Genomic DNA, 23048 nt, shown 5'->3' on the forward strand with positions numbered 1-23048 from the left:
AATCCCCCTGCCAGGGCAGGAACACCTAGGTGAGGTTACACAGGAAGGCGTCCAGGCGGGTTTTGAATGTCTCCAGAGAAGGAGACTCCACAACCCCCCTGGGCAGCCTGTTCCAGTGTTCCGTCACCCTGACTGAGAAGAAGTTTCTTCTCAAATTTAAGTGGAACCTCTTGTGTTCCAGCTTGAACCCATTACCCCTTGTCTTACTGTTGGTTGTCACCGAGAAGAGCCTGGCTCCATCCTCGTGACACCCACCCTTTATATATTTATAAACATTGATGAGGTCACCCCTCAGTCTCCTCTTCTCCAAGCTAAAGAGACCCAGCTCCCTCAGCCTTTCCTCATAAGGGAGATGCTCCACTCCCTTAATCATCTTTGTGGCCCTGCGCTGGACTCTCTCCAGCAGTTCCCTGTCCTTCTTCAACTGAGGGGCCCAGAACTGGACACAATATGGACAATTTGTCCATATTTTTTTTTTTCTGAGAAGGACCTTATTTCCTTTGCTATGGATTGATCACAATTGCTGTCACTACGTTTCTGGCTATGGAGCACTGTATATTTTCTTGTGTAACTATCTATAACGTGATCTTTCCAGACATGTATAACTCCAACCAATCATTTAGGTTGATACTTTCTATCAAACTCATGTTGACTTTTTTCACTCCTATTATTTTCTATATATCTGCCAAATGGCTCACATACTTTCAAGAAAGATCAATTGTTTTGTTCACTTGCAGTAATTGGTTCAGCCTCTCCCCTAGAACTCTCAAGTCTTAGTCTGAATGTTGACAGGGAGCAGGTTCTCTGTGAAGGTTGAGCGCTTGCCACTCGCTGTTCCTGGGGATCTCTTTCAAATCTAGCAAATATATTCATCTCTGGAGAAAAAAAATTACCAATTTTGGGCATACTGAGTAAGTCTAACAGCTTAAATTTCTGAAGTTACCATCCCACCACCTTCTCCTAACCAGATGACCTTGTGTCATCAACCTGAGAAATCTGTGGCCAAGAACTCAGGAGTTCAGAAAAATCTTCTCTAGCCTGACTGCCGTGGGCCATTGTCCATGTCCATGTCCTTATACTCTCAGAGACACTTCTGCAAGAATTTAGGCAACAGGGTTCAAGGTTCAAATGCAGAAAAATGAAGAAAAATGTGGAAAGGAAAGAAGACAGGGACAATGAATATTTTGTGATAGCAATTGTGAGTCTGGGTGATAACGGTTGCAGGGTGAAATAGTTGGTGCCTAGGATCCAACAGCAGAATATAAACTTCAAGGGTTTTATTCTGGAGTGGTGTGAGCCTGAGCCCATTGACTGTCCATATGTTAGTAGTTGGAATATATGAGGTGTGCTCCTTTACCACATCTTTTGGCTTAGTTCTCACTGAAAGAAGTCTAGTGCATGTCCCCTGAGACCTGTCTTCAAGGCAAACCAAAGCACAGCAAGTGCAGATGGACAAGTGAGAGATTTCACTGCAAATCCCACTCCTGATCGAAACTACAACACTAATGCAGATAAACACAAAGGAGAAAGGATCCCATAGTTCATCAGACAAAATGGCTTTAACTGGAAGCTGATGATGGAAATATACCTTTTCATAAAAGCAGACAAAGATCAGTAAGGAGGTAGCATGAAGGAGCCCTTAAGACTGCTGAGGAAAACATGGAGAAGCAAGGAGGAATTACAAGAGTCTGTGGCTAGATGAGATAATGGAGAAGGTGATGAAGACAGACTAGAAATGAAGCCAACAGAAAGAAAACCAAGACAAGAAGAGAACAAAACTACCGAGCAGGGACAAAGAGTGAGTGGGGAGAGGAAAACGTGCTGGATAAAGAAATTTGGTGTAGGGATAGAAAGTAAATCCAGATGGTTATTTAGAGCCAGGTAGTGAGCTCAGGGGAAAATCCTGTAATTGAGACCACCTGAGAGGTGCAGACTGGGATTGGGCAGTGAATAGAAAAGGCCTGGGACAAATAGCCATGCATGGAAAAGAATCAGGATTGGAAAACGAGGGACTGAAAAGGAGATGGGAAAAGAACCCAAGCTTTTGTTCAACAAGCAGAAAACTACTGCAACAAACACTTTCAGACCATGGGATGGAATCCAAGGTTCCTGGATCACATCAGAAAATACCTGACAAAACCACTGGAAAAGTATCCATTTCCTTCCTTTTAGCACTTATTCAAACAAAGACAGTCTATAGTTCTACCAGTTACGTACTCATGTGGCCAGATCTGTGCCATTTTAAAAATTAATAAAATTTTATTCTCCACATTTACAGCAAACCTAGCTGTAATTTCTAAGTGTCAGAATATTTAATTTATTCTACAAGTCATATTCATCATACTCTAAAAAAAACCCACTTGAAGATATATCATTTATAAGTTCAAAAAGACTGAATAAATTTCACCACCAAAAAAATGTATAAGAGTAAAGATCTTTTTCTTCTATAGTAGGCTCACTATGTCTCAAGGTTTATGATTTCTGCCTCTTCCGGAAAACACCTTCTTTTATTATTAGGCCTAAAGCCAGGATATCCACTCTGCAATGGAACTATCTTTTCATGTCCTACAGTTTTTGATGCTCTTCTACCTTCATTTTCAATAATTATCATGTTAGCTTCTGTGATTTGTTTAATAGTTGCTTCATTAAGCTTTCCAGGTTATTTAATTTTTGCCTCCGGCATCCAATTTTATTGCCAAAGATTGAAGCGGAGTGTCAGTAAGTCTCGGTTTTATCGTAGAAGGCTTACACTGTGAAACACTCATCAAAAGCCTGACTGCAAGCTCGTAATATTCCACTGATGACTAAAATGTTCCTAAAAATGGAATGGACTTTTGGGGGAAGTAATCCACTACTTTATTCCAGGAAGCTGCAGGATTTCTAAATATTGTTTGGCAAATAACAATGTCATCTCTTTCTGGTGCCAATCACGGAGACGTGGTGGACAGCTCACATGACTGGAATGTGGTCATGGATGGCTATGTCCTTCTCAGGAAAGACAGGCCAGCCAGGCATGGTGGTGGAGTTGCTCTTTACGTGAGAGAGCAACTACAACGTATAGAGTACTGTCCAGGTGCGGTTGAGGAGCAAGTTGAGAGTCTGTGGGTGAGAATTAAGGGGCAGGCTGGCAGGGGTGACACTGTTGTGGGAGTCTATTACAGGCCACCAGATCAGGGTGAGGAAGCTGATGAGGCCTTCTACGGGCAGCTGAGAGGGGCCTCACAGTCACAGGCCCTGGTTGTTGTGGGGGATTTTAACTACCCTGATGTTTGCTGGAAGGACCACTCAGCCAGCCAGCCTCAGTCTAGGAGGTTCCTCCAGTGCATTGACGATAACTTTCTGATGCAAATGGTGGAGGAGCCGACTAGGAGAGGTGCGCTGCTGGATCTCGTCCTCGCTAACAAGGAGGGTCTGGTTGAAGCAGTAAAGGTGGAGGGCTGCCTTGGTTGCAGCGACCATGAAAGGTCCAAAAGGATCTCGTGTGGCAGGAACAGAATAGCAGGCAGAATTGCAACCCTGGACTTCAGCAGGGCCAACTTTGGCCTTTTCAAACAATTGCTGGGAGAAATCCAGTGGGCAAGGCTGCTTGAAGGTAAAGGGGCTCAAGATAGTTGGTTAGCATTCAGGGACTGCTTCTACCAAGCTCAAGATCAGAGCATCCCAACACGTAGGAAGTCAAGGAAGGGAGCCAGGAGACCTGCGTGGTTAAACAGGGAACTGCTGGGCAAACTCAAGTAGAAGAGGAGAGTTTACAGATCATGGAAGGAGGGGCTGGCCACTTGGGAAGAATATAAGGCTGTTGTCAGAGGATGTAGGGAGGCAACTAGGAAAGCTAAGGCCTCCTTAGAGTTAAACCTTGCGAGAAGGGTCAAGGACAACAGAAAGAGCTTCTTCAAATACATGGCAGATAAAACTAACACCAGAGGCAATGTAGGCCCACTGATGAATGGGGTAGGTGCCCTGGTGACAGAAGATACAGAGAAGGCAGAATTACTGAATGCCTTCTTTGTCTCTGTCTACTCTGCCGGAGGCTGTCCTGAGGAGCCCCGTACCCCTGAGGCCCCAGAGGAAGTCAGGACAATGGAGGAGTTTGCCTCAGTTGATGAGGACTGGGTTAGGGAGCAGTTAAGCAATCTGGACATCCATAAATCCATGGGTCCAGATGGGATGCACCTGTGGGTGCTGAGGGAGCTGGCTGAGGTCATTGCTAGGCCACTCTCCATCATTTTTGCCAAATCTTGGGAAACGGGAGAGGTGCCTGAGGACTGGTAGAAAACAAATGTCACTCCGGTCTTCAAAAAGGGCAAGAAGGAAGACCTGGGTAACTACAGACCGGTTGGCCTCACCTCCGTCCCTGGGAAAGTGATGGAACAACTTCTCCTTGGTGCCATCTCAAGGCATATCAAGGATAAGAGGGTCATCAGGGGCAGTCAGCATGGCTTCACCAAAGGGAAGTCGTGCTTGACTAAACTCATAGCCTTTTATGAAGACATATCGAGGTGGATAGATAATGGCAGAGTGGTGGATGTGGTCTATCTTGATTTCAGTAAAGCATTTGACACCGTCTCCCACAGCATCCTCACTGCTAAACTGAGGAAGTGTGGACTGGATGATCGGGTAGTGAGGTGGACTGTGAACTGGCTGAAGGAAAAGAAGCCAGAGAGTTGTGGTCAATGGGACGGAGTCTGGTTGGAGGCCTGTATCTAGTGGAGTGCCTCAAGGGTCAGTACTGGGGCGAGTATTATTCAATATATTCATCAACAACTTGGATGAGGGAATAGAGTGCGCTGTCAGCAAGTTTGCTGATGACACCGAACTGGGAGGAGTGGCTGACACACCAGAAGGCTGTGCTGCCATCCAGCGAGACCTGGACAGGCTGGAGAGTTGGGCGGGGAAAAATTTAATGAAATATAACAAGGGAAAATGTAGAGTCTTGCATCTGGGCAGGAACAACCCCAGGTTCCAGTATAGGTTGGGGAATGACCTAGTAGAGAGGAGTGTAGGGGAAAGGGACCTGGGGGTCCTGGTGGACAGCAGGATGACCATGAGCCAGCACTGTGCCCTTGTGGCCAAGAAGGCCAATGGCATCCTGGGGTGTATTAGAAGGGGGGTGGTTAGTAAGTCGAGAGAGGTTCTCCTTCCCCTCTACTCTGCCCTGGTGAGACCGCATCTGGAATATTGTGTCCAGTTCTGGGCCCCTCAGTTCAAGAAGGACAGGGAACTGCTGGAGAGAGTCCAGTGCAGAGCAACGAAGATGATTAAGGGAGTGGAGCATCTCCCTTATGAGGAAAGGCTGAGGGAGCTGAGTCTCTTTAGTTTGGAGAAGAGGAGACTGAGGGGAGACCTCATTAATGTTTATAAATATATATGTTTATAAAGGGTGAGTGTCACGAGGATGAAGCCAGACTCTTCTTGGTGACAACCAATGATAAGACAAGGGGTAATGGGTTCAAACTGGAACACAGGAGGTTCCACTTAAATATGAGAAGAAACTTCTTCACAGTGAGGGTAACAGAACACTGGAACAGGCTGCCCAGGGGGGTTGTGGAGTCTCTCTTCCAATCCCTAACATTCTGTGATTCTGTGAAAAAAAAGAAGCTGAAAAAGCTTCTGCATAGATTTTATACCTTTTTTTGGTAATAATTCTGAGAGAGGTAAAGAAACATGCCTCTGAGATAACAAAAGCTCACACTGCCTTTCAAACCTCACAGTTAAAATTTCATCCTTTTCATTCTGGAAAAGTGCTTGACTGCTGACAATCAGCATGCAGGTGCTACGCTAACTTTTCATATTCCAGCACAAAAACAATGAAGAAGAGCTAACAATTCTGGTCATAGCTGCATCACCTGCCTCAGCAAATTACCTTGGGACCCCCAATTCCTCTCTCTCTCAAACCTAGGATGCAGGACAGAGGGCTTTCAGAGCAACATAGAGTAGGCAGACTGACTGGATGGGCCAATCAAACCCTTCAAAGAAACTCCATAATATGACTTGAAATGCCACATGTTCTCTTCATGGATGCTTTGTAACCCAGAAATTTGTTTCCTTTGATGTTTTTTTGTTAGTAAGTTAGAAGTAAAACTGTTAAAATGACATACCCAAAAGAGAATTTATTTCAACTCCACTTTCATTCTGTACCCTAAAGTAAAAATGAAAGAATACATTGCTTACCTCTTTTTCAAAATCAGAAGGAAGAAGCTTGACAAAGTTATCTGGAAACACGCCTCTTCTGCCATTGAGTTCTCCTTCCCACCAACCCACATCAATGCAATCCTACAAAATAGTAAAATAAAATGAAAACCATAATGTGCTTGTGTGCTGGACAGATTTGTGTGCTGGAGTGCTCTTTTGTATAATGCCCTGCCTTTTGGCTAGAACATGACAATTTACTGGAGTGCCAGGTCAACAGGGTAATCTACCACATAAAAACTTCCATAATCACCCCAGATTACATTATCACATGGAGCAGATAGGGAAGAACCATAAACATGCTGTAAGAACTCAAGAGCTTGTCTGTGTCTAAAGCAAAACACTATTTCACCATTTGATCTATTAAACCAGTAAGCATTTTGAGCACATATGATACTACTTCTCTCTGACTTCATTTTAGAGAAAGACAATACCTTAATTAAACATCACGCATCCCAGAAGGTAACAAAGCGCCTTTATTTTCCATACTTTCAATAAAAGCTTGACACATTAGAATTATTAAATTTCACCACAGTCCAATTAAGAAGGCATTATACACCTGATAAAGCATCACCTTTTTCTGCAGCAATTTTTAGCAGCACATTGCAGAGTGTGTAGCAAAACAATGTACAGTAAACGCTTGCAAAAAGTGAACTACTATATCAGTGAATCTAAATAATAAAAAAATAGTAGAGTTATTTTGGTAACGAATAATAATAGTAACAGAAGCCACAACCACTTTAGAAAAGGTTAAAATTATTCCTTAAGGCCTGGATAGTAAGCTTCATATGTTCACTCATTTTTGTGTTTGCTAAAGAGAACACTTCCAGTTGAGATTTTCCACATTTTTCTTCTCTGAAAGATGTAGCTGAACCAATTCAGCTGTTTTCCAAAATACAATTACAGGAAAGTCACCCATTGTCTGCTCAGTCTTAAAACCATTTTCAGCCAATTTTAGCAGTTGGCTCGGCACCAGGCTGGCCAACCTTTCTATCCTCTTGAGCAGTAGCCCTACATCTTCATGTGGCTCAGAGCAATGCGATAAATATTACACACCTGAGGCATGAGGGAAAGGGAAATCCCACGTTCAGTGCATGACAAAATGAACAGTACCGGACAAAAATTCACTAGGGTTCCCTCCATCCTGTGAGAGCCAGGACTAAACAGAGTTGGGTTTACAACTTGGATCCTACATCATCTGGCAACACCAGCCTTTAGTAATCACTGCGGCATCACTGCTTCCACAGCTACAGATCTGGACTGACCAAACTGTCTGCACCTGCTAGGTATATCCAGCCGTCCTGGCAGCAGAGCCACAATGGAATTGCTCAAGAGTTCAACATGTTGGATGTTCCTCCTCTAATGTTTCTAATCCAGCCCTGTGGAAACTCATCCAAATTTAATGAAGTACTTTTGCTTTTCAAAAATCACATTTCAGAAGAGTCAAAATTTAGCAGCTGTGTTCTCTGAGTACTTGGTGACACTGATGCAGGTCTAACAGCTCTAGCTTGGGGCATGGTCACTGTTCCATGTCATCCTGCAGTGAGGATTCTCTATCACTCACTGCTGCAGAAACGAAGTGGTTCTTTCCTTGCAAAGAGCTGTGGAAAAAAGCACAATAATGTACAAAGCTGGCTCATGACAATCACCTGTCTCTTCTTGCTTTTCAGTAAAGTGAGAGCCAAAAAGCTGTGCATCTGAAACACCAGAACATAGGGACAAGAAGGAACAGAGGGGTATGGATATAATAAAAGTAGGCAAGAGCAGGCAGGTAGTTTAGGAATAAGGGAGAGGCAACAACATGCAGTACTAGGTTTTCACAGAGAACAAAGCTAGACAAAATTGCACAGAAGCAAATGAAACAGGCCAAATACTACAAGCCTCTTATATGCTATGAAGCTACTTCCCTCCAGAAACAGCACTGGATCAAGGGGTCCAGAATATTAACATTCTTGTGCTGTGAGAAAATGAACTGCATGTCTTAACATTGTTTATATACACAATTTGGTTGTGAAGGCATACCTGGTATGCAGTACACGTAAAAGCTCCAGGGTTAAAAATGTCACATGATCAAATTGGTCACTGTTGTAGCCATGTGTATAGGGGAACAAAATGGTAAATACTCATTAAAAGACAGATGTGGGGTTTTGTTTGGTTGGTTGTTTTTGTTTGGTTTTTTGCAAGATGAGTTTCTAAAATGAGCAGACTTTAAAATACAGCCACTCTGACCTTCATTTCATCAGCTGCCTAGGAACAATCATAGCATGCCCTCACAATTTAGAAAAGTTTTGAAGATGAATGCTTACAAAGCATCTGCACACTACAGAAGTACGAAGCAGAAAAAGTAAGAGGAAATGAGTAGTTCTTTGTCTACAAGAAGTAAATGGTAGTCTAAATAGGGGAGAGGGTCCACTGAAAAAAATCTGAACGTGAATGGGCAATAAAAGATTGCACGATAATACATGCAAAATAGCCTTATTGTTACATGAAATCATTTGTTTCAGCTGCTACATGGATAACAGAATAGTGCAAGTTAATGAGGTGTACTTAATACCAAGAGAAATCTTAAAATATTGTTCACAATGACTTTGCTTGTTGGTATTTTTTCTGTAAGTTATAATGCATAAACACTGGATGATATTTGAGAGAAAACAGACTAGCATTAAAGAAGGTTATTGCTTTTGTGTTTTGGGTGGGGTTTTTTTTAGTTATTTGTCTGTTCTAGGCTTTTTAATTTAGCTTATTTGGTCCACCTCATCTGAGATAGAATGCATGCTAACTAAATATGCAAGCTAAACAGCCTCATTTCTTGCATGGTGTCTGGTTTGGGTGTTTAATTTTTTCTCCTCATCTCTCAGTATTTTACTCTGATGTAATCTGTTCCTGATCTACAAATGCAGGCACTGAACAATCCTTTCATTCTTTTTCTGTCATGCTCAATATGTGCTTTTCTCCTGCATTCCCCCTTCTCTTTAGTAGGGTGGCCTTCACCAAGGACACTTACCTTTTCTAGACCTTCCCGGGAGTTATTTAGGAGGTATTTACTGGTTCTGTTAGACTGTCAGGTCATTATTAGTGAGCAGGGCAGATTCTTGACTAGCTAATGTTTCCAAATTATCCACTGAGTGAATACAGGGCTCCACGAAGGACTGAAATCATCAGCTAGGCAGGCATGGCATGGGCAGGCACTGTGCAGGATATTGCTCTTACTGCAGAGCCAGCACCCCTCACTCCCGATGTGAAGGCGTCCTCCCACTTGACTCTATCTACTTGTGCAGCCTAGTAATCAGTGCACTCAACTGTTCCATCACATGGCGTGTTTTATAATTCCCCACGCCCACCCCCCCGCTAATCTGAAATTGCCAAAACATTTATGACCCAATTTAGATTTTGAAAAATATTAAGAATTCGAGCATCCAAAGAGGAAAAGCTTGTGCTTCGACTGAGAGCACAGCTTAGTGCTAGCTAATAATCCTGACTAAACAACGCACGACATCGCATATATTCTCTTAGGTTGGATTTTTTTATGCTCTCAGGAAACACAAATCTTACTCCTATTTCTTCATTTTGTTAACACACATCAATTTTGTAATAAATGCTTTTTTTTTAAAGCTCATTTGTTTTCATAGAGATGTTGTTTGTGTTACACATTCATTAATCCCAAACAGCTGCAGGTTTGCGTTTTTCTCCTCTCCAGCTTGTCGCTCAGGCTTATGCAGCCAATCTCCACGCTGGATTTTCATACAGTAAGTAAATCCTTAGGCAGTTTCTCTTTAATTTTCTCATTTACTTTATTTGCCAGAAGAGGTTTTTGTGTCACTGAGCAAAAAGATGGAAAGAGATCTCAGAAATTAAAAGCTACAGACGAGATCCGGTGAAGAATCTCAGCAGTTGTGCCCTCCTGCTACCCACAACTGCAGGCTGGCTGTGCCTCGGCAACCTCTTGGAGCCCACGTATGATGTTGGCAGCCGGTACATCTTCATCATGAGACAGACCGTCATCCAAGGATACTTGAGTTACAGCTGCACAAGCCGCCTGAATTACCCACAAGTGGCAGAGGTATGAAGCACAATCAAGGCAACATGATTAAAACAATGCGGCTGCCTGTGAACACTGAGTAAAAGCTGCTCCAGTACTTCTAGATCCCCATCAGCCGTGCAATCCTAAACATATTGTCTTTTTTAATATATCTTCATGTGTTCAAGGTCAGCAAAATGGCTGTAATTTCAAAATGCAGAATTTATAGAAAAGCTGTCAAGCAACTACAATCCCATATGAATTTTCCAAAATTTATTAACAAACCAAGTGGATTTCTGCTTTATCTCCATGTTATCCTGTCAGACTCACAACAACCTAAACAGACAAAAATCAGACACTGAAATATCTCAATAGTTTTATCAAAAAAATGTATTCCAATTACTAAAAATGCATTTTACTTTAAAGGAAAAAAAAAGGAAAAAAATTACAAAACTGAAAGACACAGCAAAAAAGTAGAAATTGTGTTTGACAGATAGTAGAGTTCATGCAAATTAGGTGGTAGCTGGGCCAACATTTAGCTGCTGTAAAAATCAGCTCCTAGCAAACTCCACTCAGAGACTGTACTCACGTACTCACTGCAGTGACAGTGCAATCAAACACCTTAGAGAAATCCACTGCGAGCTCACATTGCCAAGCCTGTTTTCATTGTTCAGGCAGAGGCTGATTTACAAAAGAGAAAACAAAAATCTAGAGGGAAAGTTTAGCATTTTCTCACTGAAACACAAATCTTGGGTTTATCCTCATTGCCAGTTAAATAGTTTTGTTCCAAAATCTTGTCTCCAATGAATTTAATTCAAATGACTTTTTAGAGAATGAAGTAAAGGGAGGGAGGAGATGCAAAATGAAAGGAGGATTGAAAAGCTCTTCTATGGCAGAGTCAACATCCATTCTAATTCCAAGCTCATTAGATCCAAAAAAAGTTATAATAAACTCAATACACTGGATTTATTAGCAACATTAATTTTGTGGTAAGTATTAGGGTAAAGAATTGGACAAAACATAGTGATGAGAAAAACAAAGATGTTGAGGAATTTTTACCTGAGTCAGAAAAATATCATAAGAGGAAAAGGTAAACATGGGAGAAATGGCAACTACCAGAAAACCAGAATACAACTAGATTTTGTCAACATGTTGCCCACAATTTTAAGGGTATACACAGGTGGATTAAAAAACACCAGTCCTCTTCTTGATGTGAAGAATAAGAGAGAGATAGAACTATCCTTCATGTAATTAGAAGTCAGACATTCAAGCTGTGGAAAAAATTGTAAGAGGGAATAATCTGGAGAAAACAGACTTCCCCCCCTGCCCCCGAAGGGAATATTAAAACAACAGAAAAGAAGAAAACAAAATATAAACCCCAAACCAATGATAAGAAAGAACAGAGCTCCATTCTGAAACTTATGTCTGTGGTGACTAAAAAGGGGGGAGAGGGGGGAAAAGAGATGCATGACTAGAGAGACCAGTCGAAAGCTATGCAAAGATATTTTAACATACAGGCAAAGAAATTTTCCATTTGGAGCACCAGATTTTTCATATTGTTACTGAATGTAACTGAATACATAATAGAAAATACATAAGTAGAGTTGACAGCATAAGATCATGGCTTAGTCTCCTTTTAGCAGCTGCAGTGATACTGTAGTCACTGTCATACTGGCTAAGAAAAGCTATAAAAGACTGGAGTCATGCTTCCTCCTCTTCTGGGTGAAAGAATCACAACATTGCTTGATCTCTTATACACACAGTATCCTACATTAACGGTTTTACTTAGCAGCAACTACTGCTCTTGTATTAGAACAAAAACCACGCTGTTCCTTCCCTCAGTGCTTTCAATGAACCGTAAAAAAGCAGAAGCCATTGGAGATTGAACAAAAAGCCCCAGCATAAGGCACCTTGGACTATGTAGTCTTATAAATACTCCACTCACTACACAGAAGCAGCTGTGGCTTCCCAGACTCTGCTGAGAAGACACTAGCCCTAGTTATCTTCCCAGATCTGGAGTACAGCTGGTTTCAAGACAAGAACACAAAATTCCCTTCAGTCAAACGCCATCGCTGGTTTTCTTTGGTGGTAAAAGTGATGACAATGGAGGTTAATAAGACAGAGCTGACAGTCCCCTACTAACTTGATCTTCACTTTACTAGCTGATACCACATTCAAGACCATGAAAATAAAAGATTTAAGTTCATATCTGGCAGGTGACACATTTCTCTCATAGAATCATTTTGGTTGGAAAAGACCTTTAATTTTATCAAGTCCAACTGTTAACCTAGCACTGCCAGGTCTACCTCTAAACCATGTCCCTAAGAACATCATCTACGCATCTTTTAAACCCCTCCAGGGATGGTGACTCCACCACTTCCCTGGGCAGCCTGTTCCAATGCTTCGCAAACCTTTCTGTGAAGAAGTTTTTCCTAATATCCAATCTGAACCTCCCCTGGTGCAACTTGAGGCCATTTTCTCTTGTCCTGTCACTTGCTACTTGGGAGAACAGACCAACCCCCTCCATGCTACAACCTCCTTCCAGGTAGTTGCAGACAGCGATCAGGTCTCCCCTCAGCCTCCTTTTCTCCAGGCTAAACAGCCCCAGTTTCCTCAGCTGCTTCTCACAAGCCTCTAGACACTTCGCCAGCTTCGTTGCCCTTCTCTGAACTCTCTCCAGCACCTCAATGTCTTTCCTGTAGTGAGGGGCCCCCCAACCAAATACAGTATCCGAGGTGTGGCCTTACCAGACGGTGACAGATTGCCCTGTGAAGCAAACATGACTGAACTCTTCCTCCCTGGAAAGGCTCAGAGCTTCACAGCCTCTCCCTCTGCTCCAAGTAGGCAGGGGTTTTGTATATCCCAAAGACAGAGGGGTTTTTATTTCATATAAAGCTCTCTCTCTGAAAAACCAGGCTTGGTTATTACAGACAGGTTTATTTCTAACCCTCCCTGTTACTTACACTTGGCCCAAGCCAGATGAAAGGATCACAAAGGCAAGCAAAACTTTCTCTGAAAATGTTCTGGTTGTGAACATATTTATAATAAACACTCACAATGTGGATTTTGCTCATTATTTTGCTAGGAGTCAATAAAGCATTAACGACAGACATGTGCCAATCTATGTTTTATTCCAACTACTATGCATTATTTTATTTTTGTTTTGTTTGGGGTTTCTTTTGTTTAGTTTCCTTTTTTTTTTTCTTTTTTCTTCTTTTTTTCTTCAAGCTACCTATGGGAGAGTTACTGTGTGCTATGAAACTAGGCTTAATCTTTTTTTTTTTTTTGTAATTTTGTAATTTTGTAATTTTGTAATTAAGTAACAACTAGTAGCTACTTGGGTCTCTGTTCAGTTATCATTCTAATTTTTCTCTTGTATGTGTTCAGAAGCCCACTCGACTTGTATCTAGCTCATCACTGAAGCTGGCTACAAATGCCCTCAAGATTGCTCCTCCAGCATCACCAGCTGTCTGATATTCACTGGGAACCTACCAACAGCTGAGCAGCTTCTGCAGCTTTACCAAAATACACGGACACCTGAGAGTATCTGGGCAAGGCTGGTAGGGGCTGCCTAAATAACCTCTTCAGCCACTCCACAAAGTACAGCGCCACTGCACCTGGCAGCGTATGGGGGGGGGCATAATAAAGGGTTGCAAGAGACACAGAAACAGTTTTATGGCTAGGCAAGCATCCACTGCTTCAGCCATGTTCTCCACTTATTTTAGGGGCAAAGATGTTTCCTGCCTTTTCCTCCAAAGCAACGAGGCCTCCAAGGCAGCACCTGCTCCCCCATCCCTTGCTGCCTTTGCAGGGACTGACCATTTCAGGCACTTCCACGGCCCAGGTTCACCTCTCCCCTCCCTACCCTACCTTCCAAGCTGCCCCTAGCGAAGGGGAAGGCTTTTCTTGGTAAAAGTAAATGAGATGTTCTTCCTGTTCCCCAAGGTCCCAAAATAAATAATAAGCTATGTATTTATTTTTTCTCTTTCCTGTCCATGACTATAACTGCAGCTCTGTGAAGCCTTGAAGAAATAGATCTGAAAAAGGCCAATCTCCTAATCTGTAAATAGGACTTCTGTTTTTCTGATGGAGCTGATCACTGTGCAAGCTAGTCCTCTGAACATGCTGCTACTTTGAAATACTATTAAAATATGAAGGCATGGTTTAGACATCAACCCATAACTGCTCAATTTTCAGCTTTCCTGATTAAAAGTTTTTGATACAGAAACATTTCATCATACACATTTCATCATTATAGCTAGGATAGAAAGCAATGCCAAGAACAAGAACAAGCAGGTCCTCAGAAGAGGCAGCTGCAAAGCACGTACTGTGGTGTGTGTACTCTTGGAGTGCTCAGACAACAAGTTTTCTGCTCATACCAGTAGATGTTCTTGCATGCATAATCATCGTTTACGTAGATCTAAAAAACTCGCCTATGAGAATTATCTTTTTAATTTAAGATATACAGATTACTAAGCTTAATATATAAAGATGGCAAGCTAAATTTACAAAGTAAACCCCAAACTATTCAAAATACTGAGATACACCATAATGGTGCAGGGTTTGAAAAAGTTAAATTTTCATGGTAGGATACCACAGTTTCACAGCAATCTCCACTAGAGTACACAGTTCCTTGCATAATTAAAAAAAAAAAACCAACTCAGCAGTTGGCAGTTGTATTCATCAAATGTCTGTTTTACTTTCGCACTTGTAAAGTTGGTTCTGATCAAGAATGTTGAGCTGGTAAAATTGTATTATTCAGAAAGCCATGAATACCTCTTACACTTGCACTGACAGCTTTCATGTGTCAGCTCTGCTATGCTGGCAGCCGCACATTAAATTACTACTACCCTCATTGTAAGCATCCCTCCAGCAGTTTTTCCCCAGCTGATAGCCAACCTCAGAATTTAAAGAAAAACAAACCAGCTTTGATGTGAACAGAAGTGTCTACAGCACTTTGCAAGACATCACCCATACACACACAGATATATGTAACATATAAAGGCTTCTGAATTTGAGAATTTAAGGCCTCATAGAAAACAAATCTGAAGGACAAGTGCTCTGCCATCCAGCTTGGCCATGCAGGGCACCCCAGAGGCAGCACCGCCCGTTTCCAGCCTCAACTGCAGCGCTGGGGCCAAGAGGCCCCGATTCTCACAAACGCTGGAGAAGCCCACAGGACAGGCTCTGTGATTTTTAAAGTTGGTGCATGACCTCACTACACAAAACCAGTAATGTGCAGGGAAATTTCTACTTTTTTTTGTTACCCTGTTATTGAATAACTGCCTTGATTTAAATATATGGTCAGATGTCAAAGACAAGCATTATTTTAGTAACTCTGAAATGAACTAAATAAAACCTGACCTCATATCGCATCAGATCTTCATTAATACAACCTTGTCATTGGGGGAAACAACAAAATCATGTTAAAACTGGGTGAAAAAAAGCTGTTTAATAATATTCAAGAATGTTTCTTTAAAATTTCTTACTACATTCAGTATCATCATGCTGAAACCAAGACATATCGTTCTCAATATCCAATTTTATTTTAAAAGTCAGAAAATAATTGATTTTAGAGTCTTCATAAATTCTCATAAAACTTGGTAAAATACCTATGAATGAAGGAAAGCATATCTTCAGAGGCTTACCTTACACCCACCTTGTGCTACCTAAGACTGTTTTCAAAATGATCAAGCTTTATTACTTATTAAGATCAGTTGCTGGGATTGAGACCTTACAGTAGAGTGCCAAATCTGTTCAATACTTTTGAAGAAAATGGCTATGATTTAAAGCATCTGGTTACTAATCAAGTACTCCCCAGCAGAAACATCATTTTAAAATCTGGCAATAAGGCAGAATGAATCGCTCAACAACTACTGAATCCAAGATAATTTAGATGGAAGAGACAGGCCAAATGATAATAAATTAGTCTTCTGAGATAGTCCTGGAGAACACCTGTTTTCCCTTTACATATATTTTCTTGCTAATACTCATACATTATGAAATACTGGAAGAAAAGTATGAGAAGGAAACCACCCGGCCGGGCTCTGTTTGGCCCCTAACTCAGTGATTTATCCTGCTCAGGTCCTCAGCCTGTGTCCCAAAAGCCCCAAATCCTGCATGGATCTTTCCCAGTTCCTGTTAGCTCTTGTGCCCAAGACGTACGGAAGCTTACATCTGATAACAACACCTGCATCTTTAAAGTTTAAGAAGTCAAACAGGTAAATTTTTCTTTATCCATAAGCTCCAACGCTCTACTAAGAATTTACTGTATCAACATTGTATGGAAGGACATGGGAGAGATCGTCAGAAATTAGCCATTATTTCAGCTGTGGTCACACTACTCTTCCCAGACAGTGTCACTCACTGGACAGCACAAATAGAAGATACCTCTACAGAAGACATAGTCTGTTCAAGAATTGGCTTAGGTTATTGGGCCCTGCAAAAAAAGAATCTGGCTGAGAATAATGAATGACCTGCAATACCCAGGAAATTAGAGGATCTAGCAAACCAGATATATTTTGTCTGTTAAATCTGTTTCAGGCTAGATCTAAACTTTTGACTTTACACTCTGTGACTAAATAGTTTAATCAGTAATGAAGCTGAAATGCTTTGATGAAATATTTGTACATACAAGAAAAATTACATTGCTCATCGAACAAAACAATCTCTTCTGGGGATTCACTTCACTTCAATGTTCAGTCAGCAGAATATCATGGAGAAATAAATATGTTCCACACCATAAAACCCTAGCATTCTAATACTGAAATTAAAACTAAACTAGCCAACACAAACACAAAAGGTGGTACTAGTAACAGACATAATTTATGTTTCCGATGAGCCAAGATACAATATGTACATAATTACATTTTTTGTATCTAGAAAGATTATAAAAACATAGAACAAAACATTTGAGGGATTATTTAATGCTATTACTACTTACATCACAGACATCTTAGGACCAGGGTCCTAATTACAATTACTAATTACTTGGCACTATATGTGCATTTTTACTCTCCCTACCCTGAAAAGGTTGGACTTCAGATAACACCATCAAACCAGCAGGTGAATCCAACATTCAGGATAAAATAAGGATGAAGCTAAGCAGTGAGTCTAAACCCTGCATTGTGAGCAATAATCACAGTTTTCCAGATGCCTCAGCATTTCAGTGATATCTTTTGTAAGCACAAGGCAGAAAAAAAATTCTTTCCTTTTTTATCTTAAAATATGTCAACTTTTTAGATTAGCTTGGCTGTATTAAACGTACTTACAAATAAACCTCACCCTTTTAAATTGATGCAAATCTTGAACCATTGCATGCATGGGGGATACTGCCACTTCACCTACACAGCTTGGCATGAATTTTCATTTGTCAAAATTCAAATTTGGGACTTCCCAGGAACAACACAATCCCTTCCTCTGATGGCACTACTGTAGCATTGCAATCAGTGATAGCAAGAAAAGCAAAAGAGAACTTCAGTGCATACTTAAAAAAAGAATATCATAAATATACTAACAAGAAGAACACTCAAGTGCTGGCTGCTCCCCTCCCCCTTGTACTAATCTCTGGCTTGACAGTTTATTTAAGCGCTCAGCTCAAACATTAGTGTTTCAGTAATGTTTCTAAAGATACCAGTGAAATGTAAGCTGCACCTGGTACATTATTAAACGTATTGTCGGGCTTTATCTCTACACAGACCTTACTTAATGCCCTATTGCTAATTAGAGCAGCCAAGAAATGCTGCAAGATATGAATAAGTGTTAAAAAATATTTATAAACATTTAAAAGTCTTAGCCAAGGACAAGGTTCCGGCAAGAAGAAAAATGAGATGACAATTACTCACAGTCTATTTTCCCTGTAACTTACTGAGTGTACCAAATTATTTTAGAGAATGAACATATTTATTTATTTGATCAGCAGTGTCCCCACCAGTTTTATATAACCGCCTTACATCACTCATCTGAGGAAACACGCTTCTATGCAATGACACAGGTTTTACCCCACGCACCTGCCACACACATTAGTAGAATGTCAAAAGGGTCTCATTCTGCAGGACCTACTCCGGTTACCATCCTGCACAGCACCATGGCTTGAAACCCAGCAAAAGTCCAAACTTTCTTATTCCCATTAGGTCAAAACCGTCAAAGATTCAGATCAGGGAAAAGTGACCCCACCGCTAAGCAGGTTGTTGACTGCAGGGGCAACCCTGCTCCTCGTGTCACCCTTTCTGACTAAACACCCTGGCGTGTCCTGTGGCCAAGGGTGCCAGATGCAAGGCAAGAGGGCAGGTGCAGAATCATCCTTTTCAGCAGCCACCTGCCATCAATCATGTCAAACTGCACCCTCAGCATGCACACTTCACAAAATAATTTCTTGTATGAAATTGGCAGATTTGGTATGAGCAGGTTTCTCAATCAGCTAAATAGGTGGGATGTCCTGGGGGAAAAACTGATGCTGAGCACAACATAGGGGGCAAGGACCACAGAAAGCAGATTAGGTGCGGCTATTAGGTCTGGCAAAAGCTGTGCTGAATAATTCATGGTTATCTTAGGAGAGAAAAGGGCACGCACCAAGACCTTCTCTCTGAAGGAAATACCTATTTATTTCCAAAGGCAGTCAGTAAGTGCCTTTATTGCTTACATGCTATTCTTTAAACACAAAACATAATAAAAGCTTTCTTAAAGCTGGACATTATTTGATGTTTAATAACCGTATTCCTTTCAGCTTCTGTATGCAAGATTGTTGCACAAGTTACAAATACTCAAAATATCTTGTATTAAAACCCCAAATAGGGACATCTGTGTGACTAAATATTTAGTGTGAACAAAAATCCACTGTGTTGTTCTGACAGAAAGACATTTTTATGTTTTATTAAACGAGACTGTTTAAACCTGCGTAACCTAAATTTGTATATTGTTATAGTACTAAGCTCATTTCTAAAAATGAGATAAAAGCTTTTAGCTGTTGATCAAGCAAAACCAAAATTACCTGAATGACTATCATGAAATATGACTTCTTCCCTTCTTTTGAAAAGAGACAACCTTAAACTACCATACTCCTGCTTTGAAATTTTCTGTTTTCTTGGCCAATTAGTTTTATTTTTAACAATGCTAAATATTATCACACTCTTTTTTCTATCATAGAGTGGAAAATACTGAAAATTTCATCTTAATATGGAAGAATGAGTGATACTATTTACATATTTGCTCATACTGAAAGAAAACCTGGAAGTCTTCTTCTAATTCCTCTACATATTTCTGTAACCAAGGGCTGCAAAATATGCATGTGCTGTTTGTAATTAAAAACGTACAGAAAAATTTAGCAATGAAGAAAAACCCCACAGAAACAAATGCAGGCAACAGACAGGTTTCTACCCTAATGAGACCACAACCCAGAGAAATGTTCAATTAAGTATCAGCTAGTGTTTTCCTCTAGCACATCATCCGGTTCCCGCTCCTTCCCCTGCTCACGGCCTCAACTCACTGGCAAGATTTCTGTACGTTGCACTTACTATTGTTATTTCATCCCTTTAGGAGCCTCCTGCATCCGTTAGAGCAGCTGTTTTCCTTCACAGCCCTACCCAGCTGAGTTCACCTTGGCAATCGCTCAGCTAAAGAAAGTGTTCTGGACAATTACCTCCTGCACCAGGATGAGCATTTAAAGATGTCATAAGAGAGAAAAACAGAAGAATTGTTCTGACGAAAGGGCCATACGTGGGTAACTGTCTATAAATAGAGTGAGGGTGAAATTAGGTGCCTAACGACTACTTGAAGAATTGGAAAATACTGAGCACTCCGCATAAGGACAGATTCCACACTCTACCGTGGACAAACACACAGAGCAGTCACTGCAACAGTGCAAATGTGACATTATGAAAGAGACTATCAAGACTGAATCTCACTTCATTGTTTCATTTTGCCCTTCTACTCGCGTGTACTTAACTCGTCTGTCTTATCACTTAATTGCGTGTGCTTTGGGGCAGGGAGTCACTAAATGCACAGCATTTTGAACCATGAAACTTGCAAATCTCACAGTAAACTAAATTATTAACAATAACAGCAAAAGCAACTACTATCTCTGCAAAACCTGATTGGCATTATGCTTATTTTTAGAAGCTAGGTTTATGATTCTTTTTTTTCCCCAACACAGAATTAAACACTACAAATCAGATTGCCATTAAATATCTGGATTATCATTAAATATCTAGACCAGCTAATTTGTCATGTAAGTTTTTCACTAGTGACAGGCATTAGTCTGTTGTGTCTTTCATGATACCAATGCATTGGCTTTCCCAGTACTATTTGTAAAGCAGCAGCAAGATTTTGGGAGGCTGTAGACCAGTGTCACTTTCTTTTTCACCTCATTAATCCTTCAGACAGTTTTGATGAATCCACAAGGAGGTTGGACACCCTCTGTGACACTTGCATCCTCATGAAAGCTCCTTTGCAAAATCAGAAAGGACCCTCTGTTATGTTCATCCATCACTTCAGTGCAACACGCTCCTACCCTAATGCCAGTACTCAGCTGTTAGCCTGCAGCAGGAGAAGAAAGGCTTTGCAGTCCAGGTAGGTGGAGTCTGAGGGACAGCTGGGTCAGATATGCAGAGCAAGGCACAAGATTATCATTCCAGCTAATATATTGACACCGATTAATTCCAACTTCTTGTAAATTCAAGATTAGCAGAATTGCCACTGATATTGCCCTCCACTACTCCTATTCTGATAATAAGGGTTGAGGTGAGGATACTCCTCTATTACTGTCAACTTTTCAAATTTGCAATGATTTTTGAAGTAGTTAATTTTATTTATCCAGACCATTTTCATTCCTGGAAATGAAGTGGTCTTTATGGCCTAAAGCTCAGGTAGACTGATGCATTGCAATGAGATCTTTCACACCCTTGCAAGTAAAACTGCTTTCAAATGAGTGCACAGCTGCCAGTGTGTGCTTGATGTATTTGCTTTGAAATTATTACACTATTACCATCGATTCCTCACGCAGGTCATTTTCTGTATGCCAGTGAAATCCCCAGGATCCTATGCATTTTGTCAGAATTTATTAGAGCTACTAAGAAATCTGTAGTGTTTGCATAAAGAGTCTTTATTAACTCTGGAAAGTAGCCTACAGTAGCCATGTCTAAAAGTGCTGGAGTGAAAAATTCTAAAAGATTCTCTAGATGACAGTAAAAAATACTGTGTGAATCTTCTGTTGCTTGAAAGTGACTCTATTTTACTACAAATACAATCTCCAAAATCAATATTTGAGCACAATAAAACACTTGCTTGCCACTCTCTTTCAGCCTCATAATGCAGTCATTACCAGTGTTCTTGTCCCTACCCAAAAGCTGTCAGAAAGATTTTGAAGACACTAAAAATTACCTAAGGAACACAAATGTTTGACATTACAAAGAATAACCAACACGGTCAGCATCATGGCCTCTTGTCATTTGTATCTTTTCTGTTATGAATGTATCTTATCATCAAATTGCACAACAATCACCTTAACTGTACAAGTAAAATTACTGTATTTTGCTTTTTGTTCTCATTCTTCCAAAGGTGTATTTTTCTTAGACTTCTTTTTGCAGAGCAAAGGTACCAGGTCTACTGTTTTATTGCCTTGAAGATCAAGTTTTCACCTTCCTTTACAATTCTGAGCAGTATTTTCTGGTCTTTTATCTTTACATATTTTGCATGAAGGAATTAAAGGACTATCCTTTGTCCACTTTAATTTCCAGTGATTAATAAATAAAATCTTTTCAATGTATCTAACAAGGATATTTGCATCACTGGAGAAGAAGGAGGAGAGAAAAACCTTTTCCAGAAATTTTTGGAATACATTTATGGGAAGTTAGTTTCTGCTTTTCCTCTAGTCTTTTTGGTAAATTTTAACCTATGAGAAAACAACTGTTACTACCATATGTTTGGACTCTATCTCATCATGTATGGTTATGATTTAGAGCTATGCAGTTCATAAAAAAATGACTCAATATGCTCTTTCATTGGCAATTATTTTTGGCTATCATTCTTTTAAAATGCCATCCTTCCCCTTATATCTCTCAAAATACATATCATTCTGACCAGTAAATGATCAGCCTCCACTGACTCACTCAGTGTTTAACTGAAATTTATCAGCACGTTCTCCAAGTGACTAGGGAGGTCTCTTTATGATTCAGCAAATATTTTCGAAGTATTCTGTGACTATTTCATAAAAAACCTCAGATGTTCAAATTCCGTTATCAGAGAGACCTAGAGGAGAGGTCTAATCAACTTTTGTTTCAAGATCTCAACATTCAACAAAACAGAGTCAAAACTTGAAACAGATTCTCCAAAGGCCATGACAAAAAAAAAATATTGCTGTGTTCTTTATGTTAGATAGATATTTGATGAGCTTGACAAAGGGACTTTTATACCTAATTTAGATGAAAAAAAAGAGAGAGAAATCTAATATAATCTTATTTCTTTTATCTGCAGGGGCACTGTTAAAACGGTGATCTTGAATTCTGCTTTTACTGATACCACTCCTTTGTGATTCTTTCCACAAAATAAACTTTTAGCATTTTAAGATTAATACAGACTAACAGCTTTCTCACACACATATTCTCAGGTGTGCATGCACAAATACACAGGCTGTCCTAGTAACTTGCCATTTAGCCCATTTAAGTCATTCCCATTCTGAGCACCTATCAAGTGCTATCTCACCTTCATGCTTTTAAGATTCTTGTAATGCATTTTGCGTTATTTTTCTTTCCCATTCTTGTGTCACTCACTCATTACTTCAGCCACTTTCACACATTCTCACTAATGCTGTTGTTTTCAATTAAATGCAAATTCAGTAGAAGTTAAA

General features: G+C 40.4%; 1 protein-coding gene across 3 annotated transcripts in view; it reads right to left on the reverse strand.

Annotated features, from left to right (window-relative positions):
* SH3KBP1 (SH3 domain containing kinase binding protein 1) overlaps positions 1–23048 on the reverse strand; it is a 236335-nt gene that overhangs the window by 33077 nt on the left and 180210 nt on the right. For all 3 annotated transcript variants that reach the window (XM_065646473.1, XM_065646464.1, XM_065646482.1), the window contains one exon: positions 6172–6273. In XM_065646473.1, the coding sequence (XP_065502545.1) occupies positions 6172–6273 (102 nt within the window). The remainder of the gene's footprint in view (positions 1–6171; positions 6274–23048) is intronic.

Source organism: Caloenas nicobarica, chromosome 1, assembly GCF_036013445.1.
Source record: "Caloenas nicobarica isolate bCalNic1 chromosome 1, bCalNic1.hap1, whole genome shotgun sequence".
Taxonomy (NCBI): Eukaryota; Metazoa; Chordata; class Aves; order Columbiformes; family Columbidae; genus Caloenas; species Caloenas nicobarica.